Source organism: Bos grunniens, chromosome 29 (assembly GCF_055505025.1).
Source record: "Bos grunniens cultivar Pamir isolate PY7600 chromosome 29, Bosgru_T2T1.0, whole genome shotgun sequence".
Lineage (NCBI taxonomy): Eukaryota > Metazoa > Chordata > Mammalia > Artiodactyla > Bovidae > Bos > Bos grunniens.
In genome coordinates this window covers 26,163,076-26,176,297 of record NC_141193.1, presented here as the reverse complement: position 1 = coordinate 26,176,297, position 13,222 = coordinate 26,163,076, and the positions used below count along the sequence as shown (strand labels likewise).

The following is a 13,222-nucleotide window of genomic DNA, read 5'->3' as shown; positions in this document are numbered from 1 at the left end:
GTGTGCCACAAGGCCTGGTAAGCTGGCTACACAGGCTCTCTAAAAACAAAATCCACCAGCCCACAAAAATGTTCCCCCATGACACTCCCTACTGCTACTGCTACTGCTAAGTCACTTCAGTCATGTCCGACACTGTGCAACCCCATAGATGGCAGCCCACCAGGCTCCCCCGTCCCTGGGATTCTCCAGACAAGAACACTGGAGTGGGTTGCCATTTCCTTCTCCAATGCATGAAAGTGAAAAGTGAAAGTGAGGTCGCTCAGTTCTGTCCGACTCTTAGAGACCCCATGGACTGCAGCCTACCAGGCTCCTCCGTCCATGGGATTTTCCAGGCAAGAGTACTGGAGTGGGGTGCCATTGCCTTCTCCAAGACACTGCTAAGGCTTTGGAAAAACAGCATCATTTTATTTCTGATCAACTATCCTCACACTCTTGATCTTTAGAAAGAAAAAAAAAAGTAGACCTAGAGAGAGATGGGCTTCCCTGATGGCTTAGATGGTAAAGAATCTGCCTGCAATGTGGGAGACCTGGGTTTGAATCCTGGGTCAAGACGATCCCCTGGAGAAGGGAAAGGCAACCCACTCCAGTACTCTTGCCTAGAGAGAGAGAGAGAGAGATGGCTTGTCTAAGGAGACACGAGCTAGCGGGGCATCGAAACCAGGACGAAAGCCCTGCTCTGGTTTCTCTCCTATGGCCACCTGCCCATAAACTGAAGAATAAACTATACAGACCATAGGCCAATTCCCACTAAAATTCAGTATTGCCTTGACTCAATCGCCTTGGGTTCCGACTGAACTCTACTCCCACTCACTGCTCCTAATCTGCATAGATGCTGTAGAGCATGTTGGGCAAGATGGGAGAATAACAGAGTTATTTTCTTTCAACATTATTTAAAAGAGACCTCAAGTCTGATTTACTTAGGCACAAGCATTGGAATAATCGAATACAAAGAAAGCTGCTTTGTAGGGAAGGGATTGGGAGCCAAGGGAAGGCTGCCTACACTGTAGACTCAGGATTCCTATTCAATCCCCTTAAGCCATGGTGTAAGGTCACCCAGCTGATTTGGGGCTGTGGATCCTATCTGTGCCGTCTATGTAACCCCACTAGGGCAGCCCTTCTGTTCATCAAGCCCATCAGTGCCCACAGGGGAAGTGGATGAGGCGGTGGGAGTAGAGCCCACAGCGCCCCCTGCTGGCAAGGGACAGAAACGGTCCCGCTAACTGCAGAACTCCAGAGACCCCGAAGGAGGACAATGGAGACAATCCGCCTGCTGCTTTTACCCTAAGGGTCCGAAAAGACCTCCGGTTTCCTGGCTCCAAATGAGAGGAGGAGAGCTCGGCATCAGGTCTCTGGCTATCAGGGCCACAAACCCAGGTCTGAACTAATCAAGTCAGCAACCTGGGATTTGCGCTGCTTAGAGAAGATTCCTTTCAGGGGGGATCTTCCCTTCCCTTCAGGGGATCTTCTTGACCTAGGGATCGACTTCATGCCAAACCCCTATACTCCTTGTCAGAGGCACCTGGAAGCATCATCCTGCCTGCAACCTGCAAGACTGATAAAAAGCAAGTCCTCTGTGCCCATCACATTACTATGCCCTAACATCTATCTAAATTCCCCTTCACCTTCCCCTTCCGATTGGTGAAAGCCTACTCATCTTGTAAAACCCAAGGGAAGCATCACTATCTCTGTGACGCCCCCTGACGGCCCCAGGTAGAGCTGACTGTTACCTTTCTTTGGGTACCACTGACTGGATCCTGTACATCCCACCGGCACAACTCTCTTATTAATTGGAATTGAAGCTGGTTTTGTACGACTGACATGACTCTCCATGTACCCTGGTGCCTAGCACTGCCCCTGGTATACAGGACGTGCCTGGCAAATGTGCACTGGATAAGAAAAGCCTTCCCCTCGCAACCTCTGCTTCCCCATCCCGGGAGAATGGGCTTAGGGCCAGGCAGCGCAGATGCCAAGTGTTCTCAAAACTCCCAGGTATAATCTCAAAGAGAGACATAGAAAAGTGGAATACATGAGTAACAAATAGTTCAGATTTTAATGGAATCTGATCAACCAGATGAATAGTCTAAATTATATTCCTACAAGGAAAGTTGATAAGAGCACCTATCTCTCAATCACTTGATATTATCAGATCTTTCAATTTTTAATCATCTGATGCATGAAAAGTAGGTGTATCAGGTTACTTTAGTAGTTTCCAGAATGTTAGGTGAAGCACTTCTTCCTATGTTTAATGGCCATTTGCATTTCCTCTTCAGAGAATAACTTGTTGTATTGATATAACTCCTTTTCTATTGAGTTTTTAGGATCTCTTTATGAACTCTGAAGATAAACTTTGTCTCTAATCAGTGAACAATTGTTTTTATTTAAAAAAAAAAAAGATTAGATTTGTGGTTACCAAAGGTGGGGGTGGGGGAACTGGATGAAGGCACTCAATAATGTACCAACTTCCAGTTTTAAGATAAATAAGAACTAGGCATGTAACGTACAACATAAGAAAATTAACACTGCTGCATGTTATCTATAAAAGTTGTTAAGAGAATTAATCCAAAGAGTTCTCATTGCAAAAGGAAAAAAACCCAATACTCCCAGGGATACAGGCCTTCCTCCCAGGGACAGGTTTACAGACAGTGGTGACAGAAGTGTGGTAGGAAAGGGGCTGAAGGGATCTAGACAATCACCCAAGGCAGGGTGAGGCCCAAGCTCACAGGACTCTGGCCAGTCTCCAGGAGCAAGTGGATGGGTCCGACCTTTGGAAACACCGAGGAGGTGCGAGAAGCTGCAAACTAGCGGCGTCTCCGCAGGGCTCACCTTGGCCTGCAGCCGTGGCTCACAGGCTTTGGCTGTCTTGCCCTGGAACGAAGGTTCCCTGTGGCTCTCTCAAAGGCAGGTCAGGGCAGGGCCCTGAGCTGCTGAAACGCTTCAAGGACAGGTGCATACACCCTCCCGGCTTCCAAACCTGCTTAAGTCACTGGGAAAGGGTGGCGATGTGCCTGTGGGGCTTTCCAACCACTGATTTTTTTTATTTCAATCAGAGGAACCTTGGGGTGCTCAATCATCTTCAAAAGCAAAACACAAAGCATTAATATGACATTATTCTTTAAACACTATAATGATTTTCTAGTAGTAATGCATGTGGTTGGAAGTGTGGGTACAGGTGAGCAGTAGACAACACCAGGCCTTTAAATCAATACCTATGAGTAGCTTGATAAATGCTTACCTGCGGGCCTCCCTTTTGCTACATGTAACATTCTCTTGTGGCCTCAGTTTCCTCATCTTTAAGACAGGGTAATATAATCCTGACCTCAGAAGGTTGCTGGGGTATTAAATCAGGTAAAAATTGTATCCGGCTCTCAGCCCAGTGATAGCACATGGTGAGTTTTCAGTATATGATTTCCTTTCCTATAATTGAACAGTATGTCAAATGGAGGTATTTCCTATAACCCTGAAATTGTGACTAAGACTCATTTGAGGATAAAATGCTCTCAGTACTCTTGATTTGTAAGTTCAAGGAACTGACAAAACTTGGGGCCAGTCACCCGCTCCCCCACCCCTACAGGACTATGCTAGTCCAGAATCAGTCTTACCATCAAAGACCAGTATCACCCACTTCGCCCCACCCAACCCCAAATCAGGAGAAGATCCAGATGAGAGAGTGGCACTGAGGGTGAGCGAGGGTGGTCGTGACTGATGATCTGAGAGACAGGGTATCCCCTCCCGTCACCCAAGGAGGAAGAAGGTGGGGTCCGTGCACTTCTTCAAGTCAAAGGAGTGGAGGCCCCAAGAAAATTTACTCCAAGTGGTGGGCTGGCACCCCAGGGCCCCTTGGGGACACCTGCTTAGAAGAGACTTGGCAGAGCTGCCTGTGGGCCTCCTAAGCTGGAAACAGCTGGAGAGAGACCATAAGGTGGGGACATCCAGGTGCCAGGAGGTCTGTTCCATTGCTACAGCCAGAGGACAGAGCCCACACATCCCTGCTGCTCAATGGTGGGTTAGGCAGGACCCACGAGGCTGAAGTCTACAGCCTTACTGGGACCACCTCAGTATATGGACAGAGAGAGTCCTAATCAGGGGGGATGGGAGGTGAATGCTGCCAGCTGGGGGTGAGCTGGAAAAGCTGGTCAAATCTCCCTCCAGATCACCAAGACCACCAGACCCTGGAAGCAGTGTGGGATTGAGTGCCGGGTCGGCTGGGCACACAGACACCCCCACCCGGGACAGTGGCCATGATAGTCACCCAAGAGAATGACAGCAGCTTCATCACTGGCAGAACTCTGCTTCTCTGCTCTGGCCCTGATCCTGGCTGCTCAGGTGCAGGGACGAGGGAAGGGAAGGGAAGGCATCATGCCCCACCCCGCTTCAGTCCTCCAAAGCCACCTGCTCTGGGGGAACACTAGGAAAAGGCTTTGAGTTGGAGACTGAAGTTGAAAAATGAACAAGACTGAGTCTTAAATATTGACATAAATCTACTCTTAAATTTATGACATAAAGCCTTAAAAGCACGTGCATGCATCTGAATCTTTCGCAACTCCATGGACTAAGGCTCAACAGGCTCCTCTGTCCATGCAGTTTTCCACGCAGGAATAATGGAGGGGGTTGCCATTTCCTCCTCTAGGGGATCTTCCCGACCCAGGATGGAACCTATGTCTCTTGCATCTCCTAATAACTGTGCAAGACTAAAGAGAAATAGGTTCTGGCCCAGATTCTAAATGAGCCTCAACCCAGCACGAAAGATGGGGGTTAGCATAGCACAGGTGGGGGCAGTTTCTGAAAAACTCACTTCATGGTTATAGCCCAGTGACTGATTCTCAACCCACTGGTTCCAGTCTGTTCTTCTCTGCTCAGAGACTCACAGGGGTCACATCCCACCACTGACCAGAGGCCAGGGCTGGTCCCTCTGCAGGATGTGCCTTTGGGAGCTGCCCAGCATCTTCTGAGACAGTGTCTGCTAGAACAAAGGTTCTACATCTGTTTTGATTTCTTTCACCTGTACATGGCATGCTTGGATTTCACCAAGTTGCTGTCCCCAAAGACACCATGAACATGAGCTCTGAAATCACCTGGGTTCAACACCTTGCCCTGCCACTCACTCACTATAGGCTTCACAACTTCATTAAGGCAAAATTTCCTCATCTATAACTTGGTCTATTGTAAATTCCATCACCTGTTGTGAGAGCTGGAGCTGATGCAGATAAGAGCCTTCAAAGCACGTGCGTGTGCATTCAGTCGTTATCTGACTCTTTTGTGATTCCACGGACTGTAGCTCACCAGGCTCCTCTGTCCGTGGAATTTTCCAAGCAAGAATACTGGAGTGGATTACCATTTCCTCCTCCAGGGGATCTTCCTGACCCAGGGATGGGACCCAGGTCTCTTGCATCTCCTGCATTGGCAGGTGGATTCTTTTCACTAAGCCACCTGGGCGCAGTTGATACTTATTCATTCAACAAACATTTGTTGAGTAGACTCTCTATGCCTTAAGGTATAGAGAAGATGGGGCAGGTGGGCACGGGGGAGAGCCAGGGCAGGCAGAAGGCAGGACAATGGGTAGATGGATGGCAGGGTGGCTAGGGTCACCTTCAGACCACATGAGATGGAGCTGGCCTACGGTCTACATCCCCTGGAGCTCCTTCTGCTACGCATAACTTGTAGAAGCCCCTGATGATGCTCTGCTGTGAGGGCACACGCCTGGGATCTAATCACGCCCAGGAACTAGAAGGAATGTGTGCCCGCCACCTACACCAGCACCAGCACTCTCTTCCAGGAAGAAGTCATGTGCTCCTTGGAACAGAAATTTGCATCTCCCTACGTCTCCATGAAAATACGACCAACAACCACCCACGCCCCAGCAAGGTGCATGCCACATGCCATTCAGCCCAGGTCTCATCCCCGGTGGAGGAGGGCCCACAGCCCAGACCAAGCAATCCTCCATGGACCCTTCTCTCTGAGCTGAGATGAAGGCTGATTACCAAGAACTCACTCAGAGACTTCTGGAAGCAGCAATGTGATCGTGTCTGACCCGGGACAGCCCCAGCCTATTAGAGGTCCCACTTGGGGAAATGCCATCAGAGACATAAGATACCAATAGTGGCCGCCCACCTCCAAAACCGAGACTACAGTCCAGAAACCCAGCCAGGACAACCAAGCTTTCACCACGCAGCAGGGCAAAGGTAAGGAACAGGGCCCAAAAGGTTCACGTTTGCAAACTTACCTGCTCCACGGGGCTGCGTCTTTCCTCAGCGCTCCCCGCCTCTCCACCCTAACCACCCGAGTTGACGCTAACAGGCAACTTTGCGAAACACAAGCATGCTAGGGTGGTGTCATCTGAAGCCCACACGGCTCTACCTGTTCTGGGAAAACTGGAGGCAGGTGCAGCCTAATGAGTTTGGGAGGATGCCGGGGCCTGTGGCAGCCTTGGAGCTGGCAGCTGCTTGTATTTACAAACAGGAGACAGAGAGAGAGAGAGAGACAGCGAGTTTCCACAGCGAGACGTTGCCTGAGGAGGCTAAGAATTCAGACCAGCCATCTCCAGACCAACACTTAATTGAACAGCAAACCACCAGCAAACACTAATGTGTTAATTAGCCACCAAATTGGAGTTAATTAAAAACTAATCAGGATGTCAGAATGGAGCATCTCATTAATAAATCACGTGCTTTTTTTTTTGGAGCTAGGCAAAGTGCTGCTTCTTCTAATAAAAGTAAGAGAGAAGAATTAGATTCTTATCTAATTCTAATCTAAATCTAATCTAAAAAAGATTCCCATTTTTCCCTGGGAACCTGTATGATTTAAATATGTTCTGTGGTTAAGTGTTCTCTCTCCCACAGATAAGACCTGGCTTGATAATTAACTGACTCTCCGGTCATGTGAATCAAATCGGCATTGTGTGATGAAACCCTTCTCAGAGAGAACCAGCTCCGTCTTGACTGCTCCCTCTGTGCCAGGCGGACAAGGCTGGCACGGTTGGACCGGCCCTTTCGGAGTGATTCTTCAGGTTGTCCAAAAAGTGGCATCCTCAAGTGTAGACAAGCATTGAGCAATCTCACAACCAGAAAGAAACAGGACTGGAAGAGCCTACCAGGACCCACTGGCTGAACTCTATAAACGTCATCCATAAGTAACAGCTGGGCATTTCGAACAGTGAAAGGGTACCTTCATGACAAGGGCTCACTCACCTTCCGCAGAGAGTCCCTGGATGTTTATTCCCTTAGCTGCCAGGAAATTCAAGCAGGCATCTATGTTTTCAATCTAGGAGGAAAAAAAAAACAATAGTATACACTCATTAAATGTTTAGCCTTCTCCAGAGCCATCGCTTATTAGGAACAAGAGGCTATGTCAGAGAGAGGGTTTATTGTGCATTTTGCTAAGTTTCTCGAAGAGGAAAAAAATGACATGAAAATGCCAAATGGACAGATGGATGGATGGATGCGGGTCAGGACTCTCCTTTGTCTATACTTGCACAGGAAAAGGTTACCTAATATCCTAACCACACACAGTGCCAAGAGTCGAGGCCTTGGATTGCTCATGGCTGCCAAAAATAACCAGGGTGAAATCGGAGCTCTCGTGTGGATCACTGTCACCAGCGCTATCCTGAACGCTTGAGCAGCTGCCAGAAACATGGAGGTGGGGATGAGGTTAGGAGACCCACCCCCCCACCAGCAGCTGGGAGAGGTTTCCAGCCCCCGAGGAGGCGAACAGTCAAATATAAAAAGAGTGAATGGGAATTTCAGCAGGAATCTGGGTAGTGTTGACTCACAAAATTCTCAGGATGGCAGGCATCGCAGAGGACCGAGGAGAGCTGCCAGCTCACCCAACCTCTCTGTCCTTTGTATCTTCTGTGGCAAGAAGGGACCCGGCCCCACCAGAGTCTGGGAGGCCTTCCAGGCTTTCCAGGGTGGATGCTACAGCCAAGGGCAAGCTCACGTCCCCCCTGGCCCCCCCACCACAGGAAAGAGCAATTAGGTCATTCCCAAAGGTCTAATTTGACTTCAGTTGTCAGGGTTAATTACTTTTAGGTCTACAGGAAAATGTTCAGGCTTGATTCATGTCAGTGGTAACCATAAATAAAAGAAATTGCTTTGGACTTGACAGAGGGAACTTTGGATTTCACAGAGTTTGCATTTCACGTCTTCCTTACCTCTACAACCCCCCAGCCTCTGCCCGACTTCCCAGGCTCCAGCCACATACTTATGAGCTCAAACCAGTATCTGACCCAAGGGGTTTGTTCTGGACCCATAAATGACTATCACAGTGTGCTTGTGACCATTCTCTCCTCCCCCAAGCAACATCCTGATGGCTCCTTCGTAGCCACAGAGTAAAGTGTCTCCATTTTACGAGCTCTCATTTGGTACAGTCTGGCTCCAAGACAGGCTTCTTAAAGTTCATGTCCACCCTCCCCTGATGTCTGGCATTCTCTGCTCTCAGTCTTCACAGCTTCTAAACATGTTAAGTTAAGCTTGGGGACACCTGAATAAAACTGCATCCACTGAAAAAGAATCTGCTCCATCCTCGCATTTTTTTTTTAAAGCTCAGGTTCCCATCTCTTTCCCAGATTCCAGGGTCTTCATCTGGGAGGCATTCTTTCATCTCTAGGAAAAGGGGTAGAATGCAATTTCCCACAGATAAAATAAATGCTGATGCTATGGGTTTTGCCTGCCACCATGGCAGAAAGTCGTATCTTACAAAGCGGGAGGAAAAATGAGATGGCTTTAAGAGCTCCTTTCTTCTTTCCAGAGCAGGGTGACGGACAGTGACAATTCAGGTGCTTCCATCTTGGAGGCAAGTGGGGGGGAAGGGGGTGGTCGAAGAAGGAAGAGAATGGCTGGGAGGATCCTGTGCAAAGGTGTTTTAGAGCAGCCAGCTTCTGTGTAGAAGTGCAATAAAAATCCTCTAAGTGTGACTGCACTCTATTATGAAACCCTGCTGTTGAGAATTCATGCTATTGTACACAGTGGTAATGGGCCAAAACCAGTCAAAAGGATTTTTGCCTCCATACAAAGGCACTAATATTGAAATCATGGTAAAATGATAAAATCCTCCTGCTACCACTTGTCTCTTCCTATAATCCTATCCACTTTTTTGGGGGGTGTGTGTGTATGTTTATTTTTTTATTTTAAATTAATTTTATTGAGGTATAGTCGATTTACAAAGTTGTATTAATCTGTACAGCAAAATGATTTAGTTATATATACATTCTTTTCCATATTCTTTTCCTTATAGTTTATCACAGGAACACTGAATACAGTTCCCTGCGCTACACAGGACCCAGACCTACTTCTTTTAATATTTTGTGGTGCACAGCTCAGAAAGGAGGTTTTGGCAATCATGTCCCCATGGAAAATGAGAAGCAGAAAAGGCTGACTGCCCCGAACTTAATAATGCAAAATCAAAAATAGTGTATTTGTTATTTATCCTGGGAAGTGTCACGTGGGTGGACTGAGATGGTAGGTTTAAGTTTTTTTCACCAATACTGTGGCAGTGTGATACTGAACACAAAAAAAGGACACCTACCAAGATAGTCAGGGAAAGCTCTGCTCTACTGCTGCTGCTGCTGCTGCTAAGTCGCTTCAGTCGTGTCCGACTCTGTGCGACCCCAGAGATGGCAGCCCACCAGGCTCCCCGGTCCCTGGGATTCTCCAGGCAGGAATACTGGAGTGGGTTGCCATTTCCTTCTCCAATGCATGAAAGTGAAAAGTGAAAGTGAAGTCGCTCAGTCGTTCCCGACTCTTAGCGACCCCATGGACTGCAGCCTACCAGTCTCCTTTGTCCATGGATTTTCCAGGTAAGAGTACTGGAGTGGGGTGCCATTGCCTTCTCCGTCTGCTCTTCTACAACATGGCAATTCTACAGAACTTCCCTTCCAAGGAGCATATTTATGGAGCATTCGATGCATGTGTCATCATTTAAAGTCCGTGGTAATTTCTTCTTGCAAGGCTAGCCTTGGTACACTTCAATTGATCCACGGGTTTTCTTTTTAAATGTTAAATTCTGTTAAGGGGAGGAATACATGGGTTACCTAGAACACTTCATCTCTCATTGATTTTTTTTTTTTTTAACAGTCCTATCACTCTGTCAACGAATTTCATAATTTAGATCAGTAGTTTTTCGCTGAGTAAAGGAGACTAGGAAAGGAGGATTTTGTGCAACCCTCCCCGCCCAGGGGGCATCTGGCCACATCTGGTCACATTCGGGGTTGTCATAACCCTGAAGGGAACTGACATCTAGTGTACTGACATCAGAGGGTACAGATGCTACTAACACAGATCCCTCCCAATAAAGAATTATCTAACCCCACATGTCAGCAGTCCCAAGAGTGAGAAATCTGAGATGATTCTTTTAATCACTCATTCAATCAAGGTAATTATGCGATGTCTGCTTTGTGCCAGGTACTACGCTCCATTCTTTTGCTGGTGTTGGTGCAGAGCTCTCCTCCCAGTCCAGGAGTCCACATTTACACAATCGTCCTCTTTAGGGTCCACACACACCCCGACTCCCCTCCGTTTCCAGGAGAACCAGAGCATCTAATAAACAAGGGAAACATTAGGATCTCCCTCCATTAGGTGAAGAGAGGAGGCCCCAGGGCACCAGGAATGCTTTCTCCTAAAGAGGAGATGAAACGGGAACACTATCCAGATGGCTGAGCTGCACTCCCAGAAAACATAAAACCTAAAAATAAGAACTTGGTTCATCATTTAAAAGACGATTCATAAGCCCGTCAAGCGCCCTGAATTTTTTCTCCCCTTCTACCATGAATTCTCTGCTCACAGGAGGAGTTCAAAACACATTCCTCAAGTTTCAAATCCATTCTTTAATAATGTTCCATTAAGGTTAAAACTCATGCCTGACAAGGCAGCAGAGACCCACGCTCTTTTCATCTGTACCCCAGGAAGGGCACGGGGCTGGGGAGCAAGGTCAGATGTGGATTCCAACCTCCCGCTTCACTTGGAATGAGATCAGAAGGGGAGACTGTTTCTTTGATCCAGGCTCTCTTGTGATTCAAAATCACCTTAAGGTTTTCTTATAAACACTGTTCAGGTACACAATCCAGCCTCCTTTATGACTGAGACTGCACACTCCCACCACATCATCCCCGGAGGGGACTGGCCAGTGGCAGCCCCTGGGGTTCCCATCACAGCACAATGAGGTGCCCATCTTTAAAGAGGCTCGTGGTTCATATGGGATCCAGACATCTAATGCAGGATGCGGATCCTGTTAAAGTTGAGAGGCAGAGCGAGGGAAAAGACTCTTCACCAGCAAAGTATGTAAATAGAACCGAAGTTGTTCATTAACACGTAGCAGCCAATATAAACTGCTTTCCAAAATTAGCTGAAAAAAAAATCTGTGCAAAGTCTGACATTCCAGTGTTGTGGAGGGGGTGAGGAGGGGCACTGGGTGAGAAGGCTGCTGTAGCTGTTGCCATAGAAATGGGTCCAAGAGCTCTGAGATCAAGCTCCTGGAGTTTGTAATGCTAGCTGGAGTGGAGACGGGAAGCTGAGAAATGGGACCACTACACCAGAGACCCTGGGAGGAGAAAGGAGCTGGATGAAAGAGAGGGCAGAGTAAGGGGACAAACTGAGACCAAGATGCACTCCCAGGGTTTCCCTTGCTTTGGGGCCATACGTGGCCTCCACCCTGTGTGGTCCAAGAACATCCGAGAGAGAAAGGCTGGCAATTTTAAGCCTTTCCCCTCACTCTCAGCCAGGATCTCCAACCCACAGTTGAATAGCTTCTCAACAGTCTCTAAACATTAGACCTGCAGGGCAACTTCCATGTACCAAGTATGCTGTAGCCTAGCTCTCCCACATCCAGAAATACATCTACATCCAGGCCAGGCAGGGAGCAAGGAAAATCAAAACAAATGGCAAACAACTGGAAAGAGAAGGGAGGGGGCTGGCAGGCAAATGGAAAACTTTACACTTCAGTCCTGGTTCAGGCCGGACTGGGTCTCATGATAACGTAAAGTATGCAAACCTCAGAAGCACTGCTGTATATCTCCTCTGTAGCTTAGAGACTGATCAAATACCATCTGTTGTGGCAGTTGTCATGGTAGCATTTCACTCTGAATACCAGCATAGCTGACTGCAAAGTGCATGAAACTGATTAATCCAGATGAAGACCATCTCTACCGCAGCCCAGGGGAAGGTAGGCTTCCAAGCAGACCGAGTAAATGGGGTGCTAGTTTTGATAAGTTCAGTTTCTCACCAAGCCCCTTGGAGGTCTCCATCTTGAGAAGATGAAATTGACAAGAGAGCCAAACAGATGCTGCTTTCGAGTCAGGCTTGGTCATAGTCATTAAAAACAAACAAACATGAAATCTCAAGAGCTTCAGGAGTGGGACACCCGGACCTCAGACAAAGCTGAGCAAGAACCTGTAAGTTCTAAGGACTTGAAAAGCACTGTATGGCTTCTTCTTGAGCCTCTTAGCACAAACAACTTTCTTCCAGAAGTATGTGTGATCCTCACACCTGATACTGCTACTTGTCAACAAAAACAATTATCATTCATCCATCTATTTATCCATTTCTTCACCCATATCTACTGAGCACCTTCAGGGTGTTAGGCAGTGTGTTGGTACTGGGTATACAGTGGTGAATTAAAGAGACATAATTCCTGACCTTGTAGAGTCTACAGTCTAAGGTAGGGGAGCTGGCATTAAATAAACAGAACACTGATAGCATCTGTCATGCACTAAAGGACTTGATCAAGCCTGGAAGGATGGGGGGTCAGGTGAGAATTCAAGGAAGGGATAGAAAGTTGGTCCACAGAAATAAGGCCTTTGTCTGTTCTCTTCACTGATGTAACCCCAAGCACCCAGAAGAGCATAGGGTGCATTGTACATACTCAAGATATGTTTGTTGAAGGGAAATTTGAGCTGAGACGTAAGAGTGAGCCAAGGACTGAGAGCGGGGAAGACAAGAACACCCACATCACAGGTTTCATGCAGGATGCGGCCTCGCACATTTTGGGAACCAAAAGAGAGTCAAAATGGCTAGAGGCCAGGGAGCAATGGAGAAGAGCAGAGAGCGAGGACCCAGAGCCAAAGCAGAGCACTGGGCCACATTCAGGAACGGAAGCAGAAATGGAGAGAAGGCAAGGGTCCTTCTTGTTCTTAGGGAAGCCTTGGCACTCCGTTACCATGGCAACAGCAGCCAGGTCAAGCCCTTCCAGGCTGGTCTGAAAGCTTCAGGATGGATGAGCTATGCTATGTCAGGGA

General features: G+C 47.7%; 1 protein-coding gene across 20 annotated transcripts in view; it reads right to left on the bottom strand.

The window, feature by feature from the left end:
- The window catches only part of NAV2 (neuron navigator 2), a 423,563-nt gene that overhangs the window by 244,922 nt on the left and 165,419 nt on the right, over positions 1-13,222 (bottom strand). For 17 of the 20 annotated variants that reach the window (XR_015157994.1, XM_086385216.1, XM_086385183.1 and 14 more), the window contains one exon: positions 7,185-7,257. Coding sequence is in view for 16 of the 20 variants with exons in the window: in XM_086385216.1 (XP_086241342.1) it covers positions 7,185-7,257 (73 nt within the window). In the remaining 4 variants the exon portion in view is untranslated. Of the gene's footprint in view, positions 1-6,220; positions 6,753-7,184; positions 7,258-7,483; positions 7,679-7,765; positions 8,461-13,222 lie in introns of those variants that run through there. The other 3 variants (XM_086385200.1, XM_086385201.1, XM_086385202.1) reach the window with 3 other exon arrangements.